A 23398-nucleotide genomic window follows, 5' to 3' on the forward strand; every position below is an offset into this window, starting at 1 on the left:
GAATTGAGGGTCTTTGTTCGGAGCCACGTAAAGCTGAACAACAGAAAACCAGCTTTTAGACATTTGCTTTCCTATGAGGGACAATGGCTCTTTTACACCCAGGTGGAGAAAGAACACTGGAAATACTCTGTTAAAAGCTTTTGAACAATGCATGTAAGTGTGCTATATATATATTCCTGCACATGTACCAAAATAAAATGGCATGAAACATTGAGCCAACACCATACAGTTTCTTTTCATTATACAATAATGCAGGCAAACAGCCCATAAAGAACATTTTGAAGTCAATTTTGGTTTGTTTTCTGTCAATATAACACATGAAATCTATTACCCAACGGTGGTTAGCCAAGTAATTTCTGGCTGCATTAGAACCTCAGCATCAACTGTATTGTATTACATTCCCCCTCAAATGTCATTAAAGGCTTCGTCGGCACGCTCTCCTGCCATCAGATAGTGAGAAAGTATTTTCTGCCACATCTGGCTGCATCTGCTGCTGATATGGATGCTTGGCACAGAGGTAGATTACTGTAAAGTACAATTTTGGCACCACATAACTTTTGTGCATTTTCAGTTTGTAGGTGAGTGGGGGGCATTTTTCCTTTAGATGTCTGCCAAGATGCTAAGAGCCTCCTTAGACTTCAGCTTCATTAAACTGCGCTGTGTCCCTTGAATCTTGTCCTGTCAGATGTTTTTCATCACTCCTAACCAGGCATCATAGAACGGTGTTGTCAAACTGTCCTGTACCTCCAGGCTAAAGTAAATCACAGCAAATATAGAAAATATTTCCATCACAAGTGCTTGTGTCGTCCGGAGTAATCATATCTGACCCTTGTACAGCAACTGTCCTTACTTTCTGGATCAACCCCACTCCTCACGATAATTGGTTGTCTTGTTATCGAACATTTTTGCCGAGGTCTCCTCCCTTCTTCCCCCTCCCCGCAGGTCTTCTCTGTTTCACCCATTCTTTTTTTTCTGTGATGAATGGGTCTGGTCTGCTGCAAGGCGGCTGGTACTGAACCAAATCAGCCAGTGGTGATTGGTTAATCCCACAGGAAATGTGGGTCACCCCTATCTATTTTTAGTCATGCCAGGAGAGGGAAAACCCAGGTACAGCAGGAAGAATACAGCACAATTCATTACCATTGAGCCATGTAGGGGATTTGTATATTGAAGATAAGCAGAGTAGACATACGATAATTATTGGCTTCTCTCAACTTAAGCCTTCATAATAGTTGATAATCACCCAACCCTTTCTAATGTAGAATGAAACAAGACAGTAATATCCCCCATGGGTGTTCTCAAATTGAGTGGTTACTGGAGAATGACTCCTTCAACATCACTGACAAAGTCTATTGATTTTCCGTGCGCACGTAGACCTTGCTTCTGCCTCTGTTGGACAGGTAAAACTGAAGTCCGTCACCAGCAAAGATACACATTTTCTAACACTGCCTGCTTACATTCTCTTATTCAGACCCTGTACCAGTACATAGGTTTATTTAAATAAAGCTATCAGCACATTTAACTCTGACCTGAAACAAATCCACTAATATCTATTAGAATTAACTTTATATTTTCTGCAGCAGTTTCCTAATGCATACAATGGCAGTGACTGGATGGTCTAGGGTATAACATTAATATTACTTAGCGTGCAAGATGATAACAATGTATTTATTTTATTGACTGAACATTATATTATTTAAATTTTCTGTTTAAGAGTCCAGTGCCCAAGTGCTGAATGTACGTAGTTGTATTACTGCACAGTGACAATATTCTATTCTTTTCTCATCTGCTTAACCACTTTATCCCTTTGGGGGTAACCAGGATGGTACACAACGGGTGAAGACACCTTTCATGTTTTGTCTGCACTGGGGCTCGAAGTAAGAACCCTCCGCTTTTCAGCCCAGTTCCCTACAGACTGTTCTGTTCCGTCCCGTTCCATGCGGCTCTTATCTCCACTAACAGGAACAAAACATCAATGTGGTGTGTTACTTTTGTTGTAACTATGTGACTCTCTGTCAGTATGGCAGCTTCCCAGCTGTGTATCATACCAAAGCAGCAGTTCTAAAACTGGAAATCTGCCTCCATGCCAGGTTTCTCTCTTTTGGGCAGCATTTAGGAGGAAGCTTTGCCTGTTTACTTCACCTACATATCAGGTTAATGCAGCTCCAGGGTTGTTATAACATTACACCTCCCTGACTTCTTGAACCCAGGTCACGCATTCCTCCCCTTGGTTTACTGCTCATACGGTCAGGTCAGTCGTGATGTTTGGCTCTGTACATAGCGGTTCTGAGAGTGAGACGAGTATTTACAGCTTTGCTGGGACGCCAAAGGTCAAAGGAAACTGAAAAAACATTTTAGAGTGTTGCATCACCAAAAGGACAGTCGGTGAAAATCCATACCAACAAGCCAAGAGTAATCATGTGGCTCCCGTTAAAAATAGTGTAGCTATAAATGGAAAATACTGTGACATGTTTGGTGGTTGTCATTTCTGAGTTCTATTTCTGTTCACCATGACATACATGTGCTTATGTGTCCTTGTGTCTTTTGTCACCAAAGGTAGTTTATTTGATTTATTTGAGTTGAAGAGCGTGAATTTCTTAAAATGGTATTGCCATGGCATTGGCATTTTAGCGTACCTCCTCATGGCTTAGCCGCGATAATTCTATTTTGCAACAATTGGCTGCTGAGGCTCGTGGATACAGACGGAAGAATGTATTTTCTCTGTCTTGTTTTCTGCCTTTTCTTTGTTCTTGTGGCAGTGAAATGGAGCAAATCAGTGGTTTTGTTTTGACTGTGAGAAATACCTGACCAGTTCTACCATTTTTCTGCTTCATCTCAACTCCTGAGGCCAGTGAGATATTCCCAGTCCCAGTCCACTATCCTCCTCCACCTCCCCCGAACCCCCTAAGCTCTCTAAGCTGTCTGGGGGTAAATATTTTTTTATTACCAGCCTTTAAATATGACTAAATTGATATAAGTAAATATTTTTGATAAATAGCGTTGAGCATTTTTGTGGCTATAAGCCTTTTGTAATCCAAATTGAGCAGGATTCAGCAGCTCCGTTCCCACTGTGCTGTGCCGCTTGTTAAAGAGTGTTATCTTTCTGGGTCTGGAGGCTACTCTGCAACACCGCTGACCTTCATTATCTGCGGATGCAGTCAGACCCAGACATCAGCCCGTAGCTCAGTTGGCAGCTCATTCTGTTTACTTTTCCGACTTCCTTTGTTTTATTCTTTTCATTCTGGCGCGTTTGGAAATAACCTCCCTTGCCTTTGTTTAGAGAACCCATCAGTCAGAACCAAAAAAAAAGGTTGTTATTGCACTAGCTGCTGAAATTTTGCAGGACTTTACTAAAATGTCCTGTAGAGATAAGCCTCTTTCTAGGAGAATAGTTCAGATGAAAGCGTCTTTACATGTCTGATGTCCTCCTTAATGTTTTCTTCTTCAGTAGAGGCGATATATGTGGCTCTTGATGATGAATGTTCTTAGTCATCCAGTCCGAAGAGAAATCTTGGCTTTAGAGAATTCACCTTGACTTCTATTCGTTTTTACCGTCTATCCGTGCTCCCTCTATTTTGGCTTTTTCCATTTGATATTTGTTTAGCCTGCTGAATTTCAGTTCTTCCTCTCTCTTTTCATCCCTGACACACAAGAAAATATCAGAATTCCTTCAATAAAAGGGGACATTCTTTCTCTGCAGCAGCAGTTCTTTTAGAAATTGTACTGTATATACCGGTAATCTGAAGGCCAAGTCACAGGAAGAATGCACATAAATCACAACCACATGACCACCTCATTTGGTAGGATTACTTTCTACATGTGTCCAATTAAAAGGGTGGTTTTTACTTGCCCTGCACACCTGCACCATTTGAAGCGAGAATGCATCTTATGGGAGGAAAATAATAATTTTCCAACCAATTTCAAGAGTTAATGAATCTGAGATTTATGTATCGTCCTCTGTATTAAACGTGTCATTTCTCATTTCTAAAAACAATGTACATGTACCCTTTTTGGTGGATGATACCACTGGGGAACAATTTGAAAAAATTCTGTTGAGTTAGATTTTTATGCTGATTAAAACTAAAATTGGAACGCTGATTCCAAAATTGCAGTCAGTTTTTCTTCTAGCACAGCTAACCCTCCAGATAAGCAAACTTCCACTGATTAGCTGTAGACTTGCAAGATGATTAGGATTGGACTCATCTACAGCTACGTGGAAACTTGTTTGTGCAGCTCCAAATAGGTCAGTACTATCAATATTATAGGGCAGGGGTGACCAAACTTTTTGCAAAGAGGGCCAGATTTGATAACGTGAAGATGCCCGGGGGCCAGTAGATCCTTCTGATGTTTTTTTAACCAGAAAAGTTACATGCAAATGTACACTATTAAAAAACAATTTTCATTGTCACGATTCTCTTTATTTTTCAAATGGCAGTGTAACCAAATATAAGCCACTCAGGCAGACGTGAACAACTCTAAAAACACAATTCTGCCTTTAATTCATATCTGGAGAGTCAGATAACATTGAACACTAAACTATATGGAATACCTTAAATTTCCATGAGTTTGATAAATGTAATGCAAAGTTGTCTGTTATCATCCAAGTTTAAAACAAGTAAATTTTGCTCTTGTCTTTTACAAGATCTACAAGAAAGGAGGAATTACATTTTAGTGATTTATTTATTCTGTTAGTGCCAGCGGGCCATAAATAATACATTGTAAGACTGAAGTTGCGGGCCGTATGAAATCTTAACGCGGGCCGTGATTGGCCCCCGGGCCGGACTTTGGACATGCCTGTTATAGGGGATACTGTGAACTATCTATAGGGGATCCTGGAGTTCAAAAAGGTGGCGTGATCGAGAAAAACAGATAGAGATCAGTTTTGAATTCCACACCCAAAAATGAGTTAAAAACAGCTGTCAGACCTGACTCAACAAAACTTTTGTTCCCAAGTGTAATTATGAATTTTTGAACACAAGTAGAAAAATATGCTGCACATTTGTGCCAACTGATTGACATTTCTTTTTCTTTCTCCTCATATTTACAGGATGACAACTGGGGGGAGACCACCACAGCCATCACAGGCACGTCGGAGCACAGTCTGTCCCAGGAAGATATTGTTCGAATCACCAAGGATCTGGAGGATAGCGTGGGGTTGGACTGCCGCCGGTACTTCACCCTGACGTTGGCTGTGATCCTCGGCCTGTTGGTGTTCCTGACCCCTCTGGCCTTCCTGGTGCTCCCCCACCTCCTCTGGCCTGAGAAGCTGCAGAGTTGCGGCATGGCCTGCGAAGGCCTCTTCATCTCTGTTGCCTTCAAGTTGCTCATCTTGCTGCTGGCTGTCTGGGCGCTGTTCTTCAGGCCCACGCGGGCAAGCCTTCCACGTGTGTTAATATTCAGGGCGCTGCTTGCGGTTCTAGTGCTGCTGTTTGTGGGGTCTTACTGGCTCTTCTATGGAGTCAGAATCCTTGATACGCAGGTGAGCCAAAATAAAGTTAAGAGGAGGTCGTAAAATATCCCAACTCATTTCTGTAAATGTAAACAGACCTTTGCATTAGTGGTGGTGTGGCTTTGTTCATCCCTTTACCATCATAAACATTCAAAGCTGAATCATTCCTGTTGGTCTTGTGGTTCTCTGAAATGTCATTATTCTCAGGATGAGAACTATCAGGGAATCGTCCAGTACGCCGTGTCCCTGGTGGATGCTCTGCTCTTCATTCATTACCTGGCCGTCATCCTTCTGGAGCTCAGACAGCTCCAGCCGGGCTTCTCCGTTTGTGTCACACGCTCCACAGATGGCGAGACAAGGCATTACAACCTGGGCCAGCTCAGGTGAGGATCACGCTAGTGTCGTCTGGGGTCAGGGTGTGTAGGGCGCAGGTCACACTGGCAGAAGTTTAATCGTCTGTCTCAATTATATACACCAAAAACACAGCAATGTCTCACTAATAATAATAAATGAGAATAATGACAAATAAATTAGAATAAATTATATAATAAAATGTTTATAACATTGTCTCACAAATCAATCAGATTGATGGCAACATCTGTTGCTGACACCGTCTGCAGATCTTTGCTTTTAAAAAGCCACAGAGAGGATTAATGACTTGTAATTAGTGCCCTCGTGGTGAAGTAATTTGGGAGGGGGGGGGGGCTGTGTTATCTGCAAAGATGGGAAATAAGCTGCTGCCAGAGCTTACCTGCATCATTTCTCATAAAGACCAGTCGGTGCTTACCTGCAGACATATATATTCTACTTTTTTGGTACTATTTTACTGTTGAGGATTTCATAATACCTGTTAGCATTAAGGCTAATGCACAAATATATTAGTGATCGTAGTAGAGGAAAAGTAGATATCAGGTAGAAGAGGTGGAGATTGCAGAGACACACTGTCAGAGTGGGTAATCAGGGAGGAAATTGTGCCAGAAGTAAGAAATAGCAAGAGGGTGGGGAACACTTCAGAGAGGAAACCCTGCAGAAATGAGCATCAGATAGAGGGTGGAGCTGAAGGAACCCCAGGAGCCTGAGGCAGGCTGAATACAACAGTGGGGAATGAAGGAAGAACAGAAAAGGAGAGATTAATAGTTAATGGGAGGGAGGTGTTAACCATTGCACAAATGTATGTGGGAATAAAAGAAAGGGAGACATGCATGCATGTGTGGCTGAGAGAGAGACAGAGAGGCTCAGAGCCACTAAGGTTTTATCATGTGGCATGTTTACAGAGAGCTCGTAAAGTAGAACGTTAAGAGCGGTACTGTTGTTTCTCTGAACTGCATTTTTCATATTTATGCCTTTTAATCTCGGTATTTAACTAAACTTGGCCATGGTTTACATGCTAATTCTTTTTAAGAGGGATGAATGTACAGGGAAATGTATTACATATCACTGATAATAAACAATATAATGGTGGTTAGCTTATGGAATCAACCTGTTTGAAGTTTGTAGTAGGGGAAACTGAATAGGTCAGTATACTCGGTTATCATTGATTGATAATCCTGATGGGGCAATGATTAATTCTAACTGACTGCGTTGCTCAAAAGGGTCACTTACAGTATGTGTGATGTCTGTTAGCTGGCTGCTTTGGGCTGTTTTTCTTTCTCCATCTCTGTTTGGCCTGCAGCAGGTCTGGCTGCACCCAGACACTGAAAAAACAGCCAATTAGTGCTCCCTATGGACAGGGGCACAGCATCTGGTCAGTCTGACACATACATGAGCAAAGCACTGGCATATGCATACTTTCATGGGTAATTGCACCATATTTTGGCAAACCACAGCTTCACATACGTGTAGTTGCAAAGAAATATGTCATAGACTCTCATATAGGGCCGCAAGTCCTGTTTTTCTGGTAGCAATCGTTTGTCTTATCATATCAGACACTCAGTCTCGGCCCGGGGCTTCAACAGCTTATCTGCATGGCCTTTGATGGCAATCTGACGGCCAGAGGAAGTAATTTTTCCCCTTGTCAGAGCAGATGGGGGGAATATGAATGCATTCTTTTCAGTGAAAGGGATTTCAGAGTGGGAGGTGGGAGCTATTCACCACTGAGACCTCCCCTTTTACTTTGTGTTACTGGACAGCCCTGAGTATCATTATTTACACAAGGTTCTGTGAGTTTGTCTTGATCTGAAGCGCAGTAGATTTTCAAATATGCTGCAAAGGGATTTAGAATAGAATGCTTGGGGTTTTTTGTTGCTGTTGTTGTTTTTGTTGTTTTGTTTTGCTGAGCTGCTTCAAATACCAATCAAACCATGAAAAATTTGGACTGGGTTTGTGTCATGTTGGTCCATTTTAATAATTGATCGCGAAGATGGGAAACATCAGGAAGTCTGACTCAACACTTACATAAGTGGCCTCAAAACAATGGTGCTCTGTGTAATGGCTCTGAATTCCTCGTGCACGAATGGGATGTTGGGATTGGTTGCTATAGGGAAACTAACTCAACTGGCTTGTATATGCTTTCCTGCAGAGTAAGCGACATACAGCTGTTCAGACCATCAAAATTCATTTTGTAACTGATAGAGTAGGCACATGAAAACAATTTGCAATTTACACAAAAAATGGTGGTTTCAAAAGTCAGTGCTTTCATGTGTGAGTCACGGGTCTGTAGTGTGGTGTTCTTTGAGCGTAATAGGAAGTGCATGCAGCAGGGTAGCAGGACTTGTTAAAGTTTATTGAGTTTCTGCTGGAACGGGACAAAGTAGGTCTCTCACACACCTATACACACATGCACAAAAACAGCCCCAAACACTCTGAATGAAAACTTCGGTGATAGTTGTCCCTGTAGAATGGTGTCCCACGAGCGCAGGTCATAAGAATTTAACTCTTTAAGAGAGATGGAGGAAACTGAAAAGATGGCCGTCAAACGGAGGAGCTGCTTTCATGGGCTCAGTAGGCTGCTCCTAACGTTGTGCATTCATAGTACTGCTGTCTTCTTAATGTGAAATCATACTTGTAAATGAGACTAATCTGTTTTTAACTGAGATTCATCTCTGTCACTCTTTGCCAGCATCCAGCGGGCAGCTCTGGCCATCTTAGAGCACTATTACTGTGACTTCCCTGTTCATAACCCAGCGCTGCTTTCTGCCTCCAAGTCCCGCGCAGCCAAACACCTGGCAGGTCTTAAGGTCTACAATGTGGATGGTGAGTTGCCAACAGCCCCTGCTGAGGGTGAGTGAGATGATCTTAATAAATCCGTGTTGTTGCTGTCTTAACACTTTGAGTTTCAAAATATTGGGGCCTGTATCTGATTTAACCCCAGTACACTGACGACTCATCCAGAATGAATCAGATCACCTTGTGTCAATTTCTTGTCATTATTGGAAAGTTGGTGACCAATAGTTGAAGCTCTTGAGACTTGCCATTAATTTGCTGCAACATGCAAATGTGAGCGGATATTTGCTGCTCTGCTTGATTTCAAGCAGGTCCTCACGAGATGTTAGCTGAAACGTTGACTGCTTCTTCTCCTTATGTGTCTTTGTACCGATGCTAACCCTTTTAGATGTGTTTAGAGCCAAACTGAAGGCCTACCTTTTCGACAGTAAGTGAATTTGGTACTGCAATGAATGAGGTATCCTCGCATATTACCGGTGTGTAGTTGTCCTCACATTTCCCAAAAAAGGCTGTTTTTTCAGCTAACATAGACAACACGTCCCTATCTGCATGCCACAGGTTAGTGAAAGTTTACAGCCTGCTGGCAGAATGTAGCACAAGCCTATTAAATTATCACTCCCCTCCTCAAGTGTACTCCAGCTTCAGATATGGTGCACTCCCTTTTTTCCTTCACCATCCATTTGCCTCCCTCCTTCCTTCTGTCTCCTCTAAAGTGTTAGCAGGAGACAATCACAGAGGTGCCCCATAAATCAATAGCCGTTATGCTGCTCGGGCTGTCACAGCTCTCTGGTGTCTTGTCCTCCTTCGTTCTGCAGCAGCTGTTCAGAGACCTCTTTGTCTTTTCCTTTCTGTCTTATCTGCATCTTTCACTTGACAATTCCTTTTTCCTGCAGGCACGTCAACGGGGCAATAAATAAGTCTAAACTTCTGGAAGTAAATTCAGCTAAGAGCACAGTCGGCCAAAACAAAATGTGCCCGGACCTGTTCAGGCGATTGTAAACCTCACAAACTAATTAATGATTATACATCAGATTGACTGATTGTTGAAAATGACGTAAAAATCACATATAGACAACAGGCAGAAATATAGGACACATTAATAAAAATATCAGTCGGAATAGATATGCTGATGGTCATGTTTAATTTGTGGCCTTGTGCTAACATTGAAAATATCCTCATAAATCCTATCTAAGTGCAGTGATACCCAGAGCTGGTGTGAGCAGATACTCCCTTTTCTCATTCATAAATCACTGTGTCTGTGCACCACCCCGCCCAGCATTAATAATTCACCAGCTCTGCTTACTCTTACCCTGCATTAACATTAGTCATTTCATCAGCAGCCCTCTAGCATAATGCCAGAAATGTAAACTTTAAATGGTTTGGACTGCTTCAATTTGCAGAAAAGACTTGCTGCATGTTGGTACCCCGTGAAGGTGTTAAATTCTTAAGATTATCACCCTGCTCAGTTTAAAGAAACCGCTGGGGATGAATGTGTCACGTCTGAGGTTTTAATGCCGTCAAAGATGAGATTTGTTCACGAAATGACACTCTCGTCTGAAGCATGGTGCACGTGAAGTCAACACCAAGGTGTCATTGTTCTTTCCTTGTAAAGGCAGCAGTCATAATTCCTGTCTGATCTTGTCATTACGACAGGTCCTGGGAATAACGCAGCAGCAGGCATGGCACACTCGCAATCCAGGGCTATGATCGCTGCAGCCGCCCGCCGCAGAGACTCCAGCCACAACGAGCTGTACTACGAGGAGGCAGAGCATGAGAGGCGTGTCCGCAAGCGCAGAGCACGGTAATGAGAGCAACACCATTACCGGTACATTTGTGGGTGAATATTTGTAATAGCGCGATGTTTTTGTTTCATTGACACCATTATTAGCTTACCTCAGATAACTATTTCAGAAGACAGACTTTCAAGTGAGTGCGAGAACGTTGTGTTTACTGTATGATATAATTGAATCATCTTGTTTGTTCCCAAATTCCAATTTCATCATTGTGATTCTGATTGGAGATGCTGTGTTTCCCTGCAGTCTGGTGGTGGCAGTAGAGGAAGCATTCACGCACATCAAGCGAATGCAGGAAGAGGAACAGAAGAAGACCCCAGGCGACGTGATGGACCCACGAGAAGCTGCCCAGGCCATCTTCCCTTCCATGGCTCGTGCCCTGCAGAAGTACCTGAGGACTACAAAGCAGCAGCACTGCCACAGCATGGAGAGCATCCAGCAGCACCTGGCCTTCTGTATTACAAACAACATGACACCTAAGGTCGGTACCTCCAGGAGTTCACTAATGCCAGAAACTGCCTGATTTAGCCGCTGCCAGACGTATTGCAGTACGAAATGTAAGAGGATCTTTTCACTGTCATCAGTGATGACCTCATTTGAAGCGGGAAAAATAATGGTTTAAGCTTTGTTTGATCAATTTACCCATTTTCCACCAAGTGTTGCTGATATTTCAAGTCCTTCAATGTGTTCATAATGTGAATTCATTGTCCAGGCCTTCCTGGAGAGCTACCTGAAACCAGGACCCACTCTGCAGTACAGCCGGAACCACTGGCTGTCCCGTCAGTGGACACTGATCAGTGAGGCGTCAGTCACCAGCGGCTTGAAAGACGCCACCGTATTCTTGCTCAAGTGTGTGGATTTCAACCTGGTGGTGACAGCAAAGAAGATCCCGTACATCCAGATGTCAGAGGAATACATTGACCCCAAGTCACATAAGTTTGTCCTGCGGCTACAGTCTGAAACCTCTGTTTAGGACTAGAAAATTTCCGTTTTGTTTTATTTTGTTTTGTTTTTTTTAAATCTTCACGTGTATCTTTGCTCTCAGATGTTTTCATTTGGGGTTTATATTTTTACTTTTTTTGCATTTTTATATATTCTATATATATATGACACACATTTGAATATAGTGATCTTTCTGTTGTTGATTTGGATGAAAAAAAACAACTGAAAGAAGAATTACACTGGCAATTTGGCCCAAACGCCTCATACACTGTGCCCATGTATGTGTGAGGGAAAAGTTTTGTCCGTGGCCAAACAAGATGGGAATGTTTGAAGTTTCTGCCATGCAGACTCTGGGGCAGGGGACAGAGACACGGCCGGATGAACCACTAAAGAGCGATAGCGTGACATGGATTTTGTAATTTGAAGCCTGATGGGAACAGATGACGTCTCCCGCTATGTTCTCCTCAAACATTTGAGCACATTTCTTTGCCTTTCTGGACTTGATCAGATTGAGACTTCCAGTGGTTTCCTCGTTCTTATCACAACCCAACTGCGCAACGTTGAAACTAAACACAGTCGTTAAATGCGGATATATGTTTGTTAATACATTGAACATGTTAAAGGACAGAGTATTTTGAGCTCCACCCGGTCGAAAATGACTATTTGTCATCAGTCACATGATGCTTGTCGAGTTGAGAATTTTCCTTCAGGAACGCCTTGGAGCGCTAATTCAAACCGCCACAGTGGAACCAATTCTGGCTGTGCAGCACTGCGAAATCAGAAGTAATTCCAGTGCAGTCGCTCACATGACACATTGAACCGCCCTCACACGCCACGCATCTTATCAAACACTCAGAGGTGGAAGCATGCCCTGAAACCTTTAGCCTTCGTTATTCATTTGCTGCATCTCAGGGCTTTTATTTCTGCCTGATTTGTAGCAACGAGGACGCTGTGAAGAAAACGGCGCCACAAGAAGTCTCGAGAAAGAAATCATTTCTTCCGTTTGGATTCGTGGCCCAGGCTGCAAAGTAGAGTTACCTCAGAGGTTTTCTGATGACCTTTCAGTGAAAACTTGCAATGGAATGATTGAAAACTTCAGGGCTGCTAGGGTTCACTCGGTTTGCTAGATTGTTATAGCTGATAATGTAGTGTGCTGCAGCGGGGGCGGAACCTCCTTCCCAACAGGACTCTCTGGTTTGCTTTTCCCTCACCTCTCATTTGACAAATACCCCAGATCAGTCACTTGGAGGGAAGAATCAAAGGAAATTATTAAGTTGATTTGAAAAGTCCAAACCCTTGTCTGTTTGGGTTTGTTTTTTTTAAATAATAATAATCAGGTAAATTCACCAAAGAGAATTATTCTATGGTAATGTACAAATCAATCAAGAAGACAGTCAATTGTAGCGCACCAACTCCTGTGGTTTTAAGGACTCCTGGCCTCTACTGCCTCCTAGCGGTAAAGTTAGTATTAAGCCGTCAGCAGCGTCACGTGTTTCCCTGTTGCTGGAACAATCATGAGTAGACAAACAACCCGGTTCCTGCATCAAGACAGCAAAAAAAAAGACCACTGGTCACGTTCTGTAGCTACTGATTATGTATGACCCCAACTGTGACTGTGCCTGCTGTTTTTACACTATTTATGAAAGTGTGTGTGTATGCAGTACGTGTGCCTGTGCACATGCATGCCGCGCTCCATTCCAGTGCACACACACGAGCGGTGGTTCCCTTCTCCTTCTGCATCGACACCGTCTCCCACACTGTTGCCTGGTCCAGGTTTAGTGTTTGTTGTGCGGCTTCTCCATGAAGATGTGACATTGAAATGTAAGACATGTTACAGTTTCACATTTGTAAAGTACAAGAATAAACATTTTTTTAAGCATTTGTAAAACTCCTCTTGGCGTTTAATTGGTGTGTTCCCTCGGAGATCTGCTTTTTAGAGAATTGCACTCCGTAATGTAGATCTGGTGTCCTGGATATTTACTTTTTAGCAATTGACTTAAAATTATATTTTTGAGACACAAGCCTCCTAAACCTTTACAGAGCTGGCTGATGCACAAACCCCTGTTTTTAATTGAAATGGCTTGGCCGTAATTTATTGTAAATATTCGTGTTCTGTTTCGCCCCATCAATGAATTTCAGTTTTGTGGTTGTTTTTTTCTTCTTCTTCTTTCAGGCTTTATTTTCGTGGCCATTTGTTGTCGTCAGGCTGGGAGGTAATTGGCTCACCTTGGTGCTGTCACAGTTTGGGAGCCACGATCTGCGAGTAAATGAATGTCGGTATCTGTGTCCGGTGCAGCAGACAAACAACCTCATCCGGCCCCGAGCTCACCTGTCGGAACTCATATGTCCACCGTTTAATCCCCCACCACCCAGTACCCGCCTGCTCCGTCCAAGACTGGGATGAGCAAAGAGGTGACGGAGAGGGAAATGAGGAGCATTTGCATGTAAATGGAATGTTTTCCTTCGCTTCATCCGTGCTTCCCATTTGTTGGTAATGACTTCGGTGCAGATGGAGATGGAAGGAAATCTTGTCCTCTGGTGGATTTAGTTCTGAACTGAACGCTGTGTTCTACTCATTATCACTCTCTTCATAACACCCCGCCCTGAACACGGCCTTGACGTTAGACAGCGGCACACTGGAATCTAAGGGATTGTCTAGGAATATGAAGAGCGCCTGTGAGATGGCGTGAGTGATCTTCCCTGGCTCCACCTTTAGATCCGAGAGGTCATTTGAGTGGTGCCAAACCTTCTGATCATCCACCTTCATGGGCCTGATGATGATTGTTCTGTATTATTGATGTACGGGTCAACTTAATCTTTTGTGTTTTTCATGTTGGGCAGCATTTTAGCCCCCCCCCCCCATGCATGTTAGTGTGTGTTCTCACATACGGGTATGAAAAACAGCAGAGGAGGAGTTAAGGGACTTTTATTCCGTCTGAAATTGTTTTCTCGTATTTTCATCACTTTATTATTTCATTTAAACAGTGCAGATTTTATTCCTTAAAACAGACTATTGTTGTTTAGCTATAACTATTAGTTTAGTTCAACAATTTTAAACTAGCCAGACTTATTATTTGAATTTCAGCACTATCATAGTAAAGTTCTTCTATCTAAATAATCTATTGCAGCTATAATATCTCTATAAAAGTGTGGGGAATGGTTATTTTAAGAGGGGAATTGCTTTTATTAGACGTTCTTAAGTGTCTGACATGCAAAGGGACTTCTGACCTCTGGAGGTCTTAAGGCTAGTCCTCGCTGTCATATTCCTCATCCTGCTCGTCATTTTCATAGCTGTCCTCAGTGACATAGATATAAGAGTTTTCCTGGTCACTGGCAGTTTCATCATCGTCCTCTGTGTTAACCCTCCCCGACAGGACGTCCTCTATCCAGTCTTCCAGCTCCTCGGCCGTGGGCAGGTCCTCATCGTTGGACATGTCCAGCCATACGCTGTCCGCCTGGAACGTAAGCCACCAAACTCATTGAAAAGGCCACAGGCGACCTCAGGTTTGCATGAGGAGAATAAATTACTTACATCTGTGACGTTGACGACGCCGATCTGAGGTCTAAAAAGGTCCAGCTTAAAGGTTTTTTCCCAGTATGTGGTCAGCTGTCGGTAGGGGGAGAAGAACCTGGTCAACAACTTTGAATCGACATGTTCACATTTTCAACATCTGTTACTAAAACAAAGCCAGAGGTGAGACAGAACTAGAGGAAAATCATCAGGGTCGATCCAGACGATGCTGAGCTCTGGGTTGTTGGTGTTGTCTCTTGCTACGTCTTTGAGAATCTCCAGAAACTCGTAGCCATCTGGGAACCACAGAGGAGGCGTGTGAACCCAGGCCAGGGTGCTGAAGACAACAAGTAAACAACTGATGGAGAAAAAGGTCCAAACCGGGATCTTCCTCTTCTGCAAATGCAACGATGTGTATTCCGTCCATGTCGTCCTCCTGGAATCAAAATATTGTATAGAATTTAAGGGTTTTTTTAGATTGTAAATGGCAGAAACACTGCAGCATTCAGGTTGATTGGCACAACCCAACTGACTGGCTCACCCATGTTTCAAACATATTCTCTGCACGAAGCTTCCTCAGCGTTGCCCTGCAAAGAGGAGAATTTCATGTACAGCTTCAACAAGGTTGTGCGAGCGAGCGTTTTGGCATTTAAAAGGAAACCCAAGTTGCCTGACCTTCTGTGTTGTTTGACAAACTCAACAATGTCCATCTCTGAAAGAGGTCTGCCAGGCAGAATGGCCGGCTCCTCCATGAATGGCTCATAAAAGTTGACCTCGTTCATCTTGAGGGAAAGATGCTTGGCCGTCTAAGACAGGCAGCACTTCATTATGATTAGCAGGGACCACATGAGTTTGGCATGTTGTCCATCGTTATGGTAACAGGTAAAAATTGTGTCCCAGCGTTTTTGGGAGAGATTTGATTTAGTCATAAAATGAGCGGCAGTGGAGTCCGTTTTGCACCGAGATACTCACAGATTTATCAAATGTAGCAAAGAACTTGATGTAAGGCTGAAAGAGCTCAGAGGCCTGCTGGAAAGCTTTAAAATCTGAGATCAAGAAAGAAAATGAAAAATTAGTTTCTCTCAAAGAAATCTGGAGTGAATAATGTTGGACTGCTTGACAATTGTACTATACAGTATATACACCTGTTACATTGCTGTGCTAATGGGTCAGAACCAAACTATGCACACAACAGCAGGATCCATAATGATGCCACTGTCCTGTCAATCCTGATAATAACCTTTCCTGTCTCACTTCTTTTAGAACTATAATTGCAGTCTGACCTAGTAGAAAACTAGAGGCTATTTAAAGGAACTCCTGAGACAGAGGGGGTACGACAGTCTGGAATCAGCTTCTGGAATCAGCTTTGCTGCCAGTTAGGCTACAAGGTAATTGCCATTAGCCCCCAGCTCAAATTAGGCACTTGGGAATGCGGCGTAAAAAAGTTAATGGGCCCAGACATATTTTCCAACTGAGCCTGTCCTCACAAATGAGAACCGTCAACTAACATGAGTCCTCTCCTTTGAAGTAGCCAATGAGGCGGATGTCTTCCTCCATCCTCTCGAAGGCTCGCAGCTCCATGGCATTATTGATCATTTCTACTGGATCCTCCAGCACCTAGGAGGGAGTATCACAGCATTATACCACAATTTCTGCCCGTCGACACATAAACGTGATCTGTGTGAAAATGTTACGTGTCGGACTCACATCCAGCAGAAACTCCACCAGCGTGTCTGAAGAAAACTCTCCATCAAATTCAATCACACGGTCGTCTTTGAAAATGTACAAGCTGCCCACCTCCTCCAGCCCTGGAAGCAGTTGGTGAGAGAGCATTGTTTACAAAATGCTGACTTGAGTAAAAAGGTCACAATGAAACATCAGTCATACCCAGTTTTTTGGCTACTTTAGCATCTTTCAGGGAGTCCACCATCCCAAAACCAATGTCCTTGTTCTCCAGGACCTGTGCTGTCAGCTGAAATTTCACAATGACAATTTCAGTTCAGTTTTATTCATATCGCATACATTACAATCAAGATTGTCTCTGTCCACGAAACAGAAACCCAGTTTTTGGCCCTGCAAGAAGCAGTCTACAATCTGTCCTGTTGGAAACGAAGCCTGGATTGTTTTACTGGGTTCTTAAATAAATATAATCAAAAAGACCGCTTTAATACTGCACAAGCATAGAAGGGTGCGGAATGTCCCATCATTTGTGCTCTAACATTCAGCAAGCAGTTTTGGGAGAATGCTATAATTAACAGAATGGCCTAGAAACAGTCTTGTCATGGGATTAAAACGGCTCCCTTCCATCAGAGCGACAGGACAGATTAAGAATTAGAGTCTGGTCAAAGTGCTGCTGCTGTGAGTTGAACCCAACTTGAATGCTTGATTACAGTGCAGTGGCAGCAGTATATTTTATGTTCTAAAATGGTTGTAACCTAATATGGATGAAGTACAGCATTCGTCAATATTAGACTTCCAAATTCTAGGCTAAAAGCATCATAATAATGATATGAAATGAAATGATTGCCACTTCTAATCAAACTGCCCTCTTCTCTCCGCTGTCTGTGCTTACCTCCAGCACCAGCTCCGTCATCTGGAAGCGCTTCTGCAGACCCTTGTTGGCAGGGATGGGTTCGTGATAGAAGAGACACAGCAGGTGGTACCTCTTCAATGCTTTCTTATAGTTACGCTCGTTGATGTCCAGCACTCTGTCCTTTCCATCAAAATTGGGGAATTCAAGACCTTCCTCAGCATTGCAAAGGAAAGTCAGGTGAAGACACAGGCTGGAGACCAGAGCGAGGCAGATATGCTGCATTGTAGTCTGAAATAAAAATGTGATATCTCCAAAGTAAATGGAAAACCTACAAAAAAAAGACTGAATCTGCCAAATAAACCACTTTCAAATGTAAAATACTGTCAAAAATATACTATCATCTGTGTCTTGTTCTCTGTTCCTGCCAATTGATCTGTCTCTTCACCTGTATCCTCTCCTCCTTTTGTCATTCTCATTCAGATATCCCAGGAGTGTCACCCTGTTTCCGCCTTTCCTTTTCATTTTTTCCCTCCCTGACCAACCATCCTCAGTGATCCATTTATAGGACCAATCTAGTACGAGATAATCACCGTGTCCTTGATATAGTCAGAAACTGGAGCAGAGAAACCTAAGTCTTTTATTCAATAAACTGAATATTATTATTAGAAATAAATCCAAGAATAAATACACTTGAAGTGCTGTGTAGAATTCGGTGTCTGTTTGCAGATAAACTAATCTTACAAATATTACGGTATTATCCCTCACGTTCATTCTGCTCTATACATTACGGTAATGAATCAGCCAGAACTAATCGATCACAGATCGCCGCTGTGCGTCATTTCAGACAGAACTGAAGGATCGAGAGATGTGGCGCTTCTGGGTGTGCAGGGCTTTAATTCTACTCCAGGTTTATGGTTTATGTCTGGTTCCTGCGTCAGGTAAAACGTTTAAAACAAATACTTAAAAAGATCTTTAAAACAAGTTTACGCACGTGACGCTGTGACCGTGTCATCTTTAGGAAACTTCGAAAAGCGGTCATTCATCGATATATTGGCTAGCTAACTAGCGTACGAGCTAATTTAACCAAACACAGCGTTTCCAGATGTATACAAACTGGCAATGTATTATAAATGTTGTCCTCCTTGTTTAATTGTTTAATCCTCTCCCGCAAAACTTTTTTTCTCCATTCAGTGTAATTTTTTTCTGCATCTCTGAATTCGAGAAACGGTCATTCAAAAGAACAAAGCTGCAAATGTGATTCAAGTGGGCGCTCTCTGATGGTGTCAGGGACTGGCTAATCGTGAATTACTTAAACTACGATCACATAACCCGACACATGTTCGCAGGGAATCAGTGGAAGAAGCTCAGAGATAAGATTTCATCTGCCGTGAGCGGATACATCCCTTGCACCTCTGCTAACTGTAGCTGCCATCTAAGGTAGGTGCGACTCCTGTAAACCACGTAGTTCACATACCAAATAATATACTTTTATTATTCCAATGTTGCAATACAAATGCTTGTTCCCCAACAAGAATTCTTCAGGTGTTTTCATTTGGCTCGATCTTGCTGTTCGCCTCGTAGTGTCCTACAAGATGATCTGCGACCCTTTAAATTTAAAATCTCTGAGGAGCTCATGGATGCAACTACTCAAAGAGGGGTCGGTACCCACTACCAGATCATTGGACACAAGTTATACAGAGAACAAAACTGCATGTTTCCTGCTAGGTGAGTGACATCCACCCTCTAATAAACGAATAAATGTTCTTATATATTATCAGTATATAATTATTGGACATCAGCAGTATGGTGCAAAGACACAAAAGCAGAAGGATTACAGTGATCATATTTTTATTCTATCCCACTCAAGATATTGGATACAGTAAAAAAAATATAGTATGTGATTTAATTAAATGAAAGTAGAGAATATGCATACATGCACAAATGTGCACATACACGTATATATTTATACACACATATATATGCATACACATCCACACATACAGTATGTAATATCTATGAATACAACACAAAACAGAAACATGTGTTTTGACACCTGTTGCTTTGGAAAACTGGATGTGGGAGTACAAGGATCTTGAATTGTATAATTCTTAATTTGGTGCAGGAAGCACTGTCATTTACACTTCCACCCAGTCGGCCCTGATCTTTGCCATTGCTGTATTTTTAGAAGAGAAGATACAATCACTAATTCTTGAGATAAGCCTTTTAGAATTGAAAGATTTTGAAGAGATTTTGGGGTTGTGATGTTTGAGGGAGTGGCCGACTTGGAAATAGAGGTAAGATCGGGCCTAAAAAATCCAGCCCGACCCGACCCAGGCCCGCGGGCATTAAAGCCCGACCCAGCCCAAGCCCGACCAATTTACTTGATTTGCAGGCCCGAGCCCGAAGCAAACCCGAAATTTAAATTTATCCCATAGTATTTTGGGCAGAAAAAACGCAAGATCTTTTAAGGTTAAAATAATCTACATATTTTTATGATCATGATAAATGAATGGAACACAGAATAAGAGGCCAGACAAAGAGAGTGAAAGAGAAATCTTGATGCGCACTCGCTTAATTACGTTTCCCAAAGCGTGCTCTGGCTCTACACTTCCTGTTTAGTAGTAGTTATATAGCAATTACCTTACAGCGCCTTCTCTGTTTTATCCAAATTATTTATTTATAATAAGTATTCCTTAGTTTAGTATCCACACATCGTTTTAGTGTATATTTTTATAAACAAATATTTATTAAAAAAAAGTCAGCGAGAGAGAAGCCCGGCCCGACCCGACCCGAACGTAATGATTGACATTTTACGCATTTTAAGCCCGACCCGAATTTCGGGTTGGGTCGGGCTCGGACTCGGGCTCGGTCTTAAGATCTTACCTCTACTTGGAAACATCAATGTAAGCTGGACTGTGGGAGGCAAAATTGTGTGATAAGTCATAAAAGCTCACAAAGGTAGAGTTTGTATCTTTAAAGTTGGGAATGCCTCCTCCCTGCTTTTTTACTTTGACTTGATCTTTTACCAAAAGATGAGTTTCCCCATGAAATGCAACATCACGTTTTAAGTGCTTAAGATGCTTAAATATCCTGGCTCTTTTTTACACCCATTTACACCCTTCACATTCCAACTAATGAATCCTATGGCAGTCACCTTTGCATCAATACCATTCACAAAAAAAATAACAACATGAGACGTGAGTGGCTGGGTCGAGCAGATGGAACTGACATCTTTATACACCCCGATAGTGACACATTAGTATTTAAGCCCGTGATTCCTGGCCTGTTGTAGTGCTTTTAATTTTTTTTTAATATTCCATTTTATTTGTCGCTGCTGTCATTCCCATATTCAGATGCAGCGGAGTGGAACATTTCATCCTACAGCTGATTGACAGGTTACCTGACATGGAGATGGTGGTCAATGTGAGGGATTACCCACAGGTTCCTAAATGGATGGAGTCTTCACTGCCTGTATTCTCTTTCAGTAAGGTCTGACTTCTGACCAGGTTCATGCAAACGTGCACAAATGTTGATTAAAGTCACATAATTCTATTAATGGGTGATGGCTGAATAGACTGCAGACTACCTGGACATCATGTACCCTGCATGGACTTTCTGGGAGGGTGGTCCTGCTGTGTGGCCCATATACCCCACTGGTCTGGGAAGATGGGATCTAATGAGAACGGACCTGAAAAAGTGAGCTTTGAAAGAGGTCTACTCAGAAAATTGAACAGTCGTTACATTTGATCAATCAGTTGGCTGAATTGTGCTGAAACATGCAGCAAGAACTGCTGACACATGGAATTGTGCCATTTCTATGTTTGCTGTGGTAGGTCTGCAGACCAGTGGCCTTGGAAGAAGAAGGAGACCAAAGGGTTTTTCAGAGGCTCCAGGTCGGTTGTGTTTGACATGATATCCACTCCGTTATGGCCAGTCCATAATAGTGATGTCAGCATGCCTTTGGGTTGAATCCTGGTGCCGAATAACTTCTTCACATCACCGGAATTTACCTTGGGATTTTCTCATCCAATTCCTCCCTGTGTTGCCGTTCCAGAACCAGTCCAGAGCGCGACCCCCTGATTCTACTGTCCAGAGAGGATCCAGAACTGGTGGATGCTGAATACACAAAGAACCAGGCCTGGAAGTCTGAGAAGGTCATTCACACTGAAATCCCACCAAGCTCCAATGCTGTCAGGCTCCATTTTTTTAAACTAATGTCTCTGTTATAGGACACACTGGGAAGACCTCCTGCTAAAGAAATCCCACTGGTCGATCACTGCAAATACAAGTAAACCTTGTTTTGAAGGAAGGGCAAAATTATGACACCTTTTAGGTTCTCCTGACTTTTGTTTGCATGCCCATAGATATTTATTCAATTTCCGAGGTGTGGCTGCCAGCTTTCGCTTCAAACATCTCTTCCTCTGTGGTTCCCTGGTGTTCCATGTCGGGGATGAGTGGCAGGAGTTTTTCTACCCTCAGCTCAAGCCCTGGGTGCACTACATCCCAGTCCAGCAGGATCTCTCTGATGTCAGGTACCACAATTAAGCAAACACAATAGCAGTTTTACATTCATCCAGAAATGAACCTGTTAATAGAGGCTGTAACAGCAACAAAATGTGCTGCAATTTTATTCAGCCATGAAAGAAATTTAAGTCCAGGAAACAGGTGAGATTTTGCCTCTTCTGTGTCCTTAGAGGACTTCTGCAGTTTGCGAAAGAGAACGATTCCCTCGCACAGGAGATCGCCACCAGGTAACGGATCACATGGTGTGGTTTTATTTGTTATGCGAGTGCAGCTGGTCTGACTCTTTTCTTGTCCTCCCCACAGAGGTAAAGAATTCATTATCAACCACCTGCGAATGCAGGACGTCTCGTGCTACTGGGAGAAACTCCTCACAGAGTACAGTCGTCTTCTTACCTACAAACCCAAAAGAAGGAAGAACTACAACGAGGTTGTCCACAGACCCACAAAAACGGAGCTATGAGGGATGGTGAAAAGGATGAGGGCAGCTGTGCTGAACAGAGACTTTCATTAAAAAATGTAATTACCGGTAGTGATATTTCAGGTATCTTTAGAGGGCTGTTTGTTCAACAGTCTTATTTTTCTGCAGCCTTTTTTCCACAATGAATACACAATCTAGAGGAGCGGGCCATGAAGGTCGGGAATCCAGCGTTATTGTGTGCATTTCGTAATTATATGTGTTTTTATTCATTCAGATAGCTTCTCATTTGATCTAATCTCAAATATCTGGAGAAACATGCCATACAAACCAGCTTATGCCTGTGCCACAGTGACGTTTCCTTCCACAGAAAACGCATTTCCACATGTTATACAATTATATTGTGGAGGAAAAAATAACCCTCAAGTTTGAACAGTGGAATCGTTAAACACTACAATTGGCGTTTGTCTGATAAAGCACAAATAACCTGATAACTGAAAATGTAGATCTGAAGGTGCAACATAATTTAACATGAATCCAAATGAAACAACACACCATGTATAGAATGATTAACATTTAAAACTCACAGGGTTTAATAACAAGATGAGTTTTTACTGTTGTTGGAAATTTGGCCTCTGTTCACCTCCAATGTTAACTGCGAGCAGCTCGTATCTACCATCGCCTTTGTTACAGCGCCCTCTATAGGACCAATGTGGAAACGTCATCTCAGCTGTTCATCTTGAGTTCGTTACCGGAATACTGATTTATTGATGTGCTCTTTAAAATAATGCCTCTACTTGGTGTTATTAATCAGTAATAATTTTGTTGTATGTCCAAGACTTTTGGGAGCATTCGTCATAATGTATTTTAGTATCTGCACTGCTCTTTGAAAAATCTGATTATTTTTGGTGTCATAAGCACCACTATTTTGTAGATTGACCAGTGGCCGATTCCTCTGACATTCAGTCATTTTACTACTGGAATAAATTCTTTTGGATACCATAACGTTCAAAGACATTTTTTGTTATTTCGCTCCACGAACTCTTCGGCGCATGTGCCGCCTGGTGTT

The 23398-nt window shown here is 42.4% G+C and overlaps 3 protein-coding genes across 6 annotated transcripts in view; 2 read left to right on the forward strand and 1 right to left on the reverse strand.

The window, feature by feature from the left end:
- The window catches only part of vangl1 (VANGL planar cell polarity protein 1), a 29487-nt gene extending 16253 nt beyond the window's left edge, over window positions 1-13234 (forward strand). For 2 of the 3 annotated variants that reach the window (XM_057027332.1, XM_057027333.1), the window contains exons 4-9: window positions 5048-5479; window positions 5657-5832; window positions 8508-8668; window positions 10265-10412; window positions 10651-10885; window positions 11117-13234. In XM_057027332.1, coding sequence (XP_056883312.1) covers window positions 5048-5479; window positions 5657-5832; window positions 8508-8668; window positions 10265-10412; window positions 10651-10885; window positions 11117-11377 — 1413 coding nt within the window. In that variant the 3' untranslated portion in view covers window positions 11378-13234. The remainder of the gene's footprint in view (window positions 1-5047; window positions 5480-5656; window positions 5833-8507; window positions 8669-10264; window positions 10413-10650; window positions 10886-11116) is intronic. The other variant, XM_057027334.1, reaches the window with a different exon arrangement.
- Window positions 13235-14256: 1022 nt separating this feature from the next.
- Window positions 14257-18037, reverse strand: LOC130522168 (calsequestrin-2-like). Its single transcript, XM_057026219.1, has 11 exons — window positions 17430-18037; window positions 16745-16829; window positions 16565-16665; window positions 16366-16474; window positions 15830-15903; window positions 15533-15663; window positions 15399-15444; window positions 15239-15293; window positions 15053-15153; window positions 14879-14953; window positions 14257-14801 (listed from the first exon to the last, which is right to left on the reverse strand). Exons 1-11 carry the CDS (start codon window positions 17670-17672, stop codon window positions 14592-14594), a joined length of 1230 nt encoding a protein of 409 aa, XP_056882199.1. The 5' UTR covers window positions 17673-18037; the 3' UTR covers window positions 14257-14591.
- Window positions 18038-18219: 182 nt separating this feature from the next.
- poglut1 (protein O-glucosyltransferase 1) lies at window positions 18220-23334 on the forward strand. Of its 2 annotated transcripts, none has more exons than XM_057026220.1 (11): window positions 18220-18328; window positions 18737-18827; window positions 18972-19115; window positions 20744-20879; window positions 20965-21086; window positions 21224-21283; window positions 21445-21544; window positions 21620-21678; window positions 21755-21922; window positions 22085-22141; window positions 22218-23334. In XM_057026220.1, exons 1-11 carry the CDS (start codon window positions 18256-18258, stop codon window positions 22372-22374), a joined length of 1167 nt encoding a protein of 388 aa, XP_056882200.1. In that variant the 5' UTR covers window positions 18220-18255; the 3' UTR covers window positions 22375-23334. The 2 variants fall into 2 exon arrangements, with proteins under 2 accessions (XP_056882200.1, XP_056882201.1); XM_057026221.1 differs by having other exon boundaries at window positions 18289-18328; window positions 18923-19115.
- The last annotated feature ends 64 nt before the right edge of the window (window positions 23335-23398 follow it).

Source organism: Takifugu flavidus, chromosome 3, assembly GCF_003711565.1.
Source record: "Takifugu flavidus isolate HTHZ2018 chromosome 3, ASM371156v2, whole genome shotgun sequence".
Classification (NCBI taxonomy): Eukaryota; Metazoa; Chordata; class Actinopteri; order Tetraodontiformes; family Tetraodontidae; genus Takifugu; species Takifugu flavidus.

Bases quoted from the DNA above. Each gene is read 5' to 3' on its own strand.
- LOC130522168 (XM_057026219.1), bottom strand. From the start codon at position 17,672: ATGCAGCATATCTGCCTCGCTCTGGTCTCCAGCCTGTGTCTTCACCTG. The intron at 16,830-17,429 runs GTAAGCACAGAC...GTGAAATTTCAG, and splicing joins TGACGGAGCTGGTGCTGGAG to CTGACAGCACAGGTCCTGGA. The intron at 14,954-15,052 runs GTTCTGTCTCAC...CCCTACCGACAG, and splicing joins ACCCTGATGATTTTCCTCTA to CTGACCACATACTGGGAAAA.
- poglut1 (XM_057026220.1), top strand. From the start codon at position 18,256: ATGTGGCGCTTCTGGGTGTGCAGGGCTTTAATTCTACTCCAGGTTTAT. The intron at 21,087-21,223 runs GTGAGCTTTGAA...TTGCTGTGGTAG, and splicing joins ATGAGAACGGACCTGAAAAA to GTCTGCAGACCAGTGGCCTT. The intron at 21,545-21,619 runs GTCATTCACACT...TCTCTGTTATAG, and splicing joins AGGCCTGGAAGTCTGAGAAG to GACACACTGGGAAGACCTCC.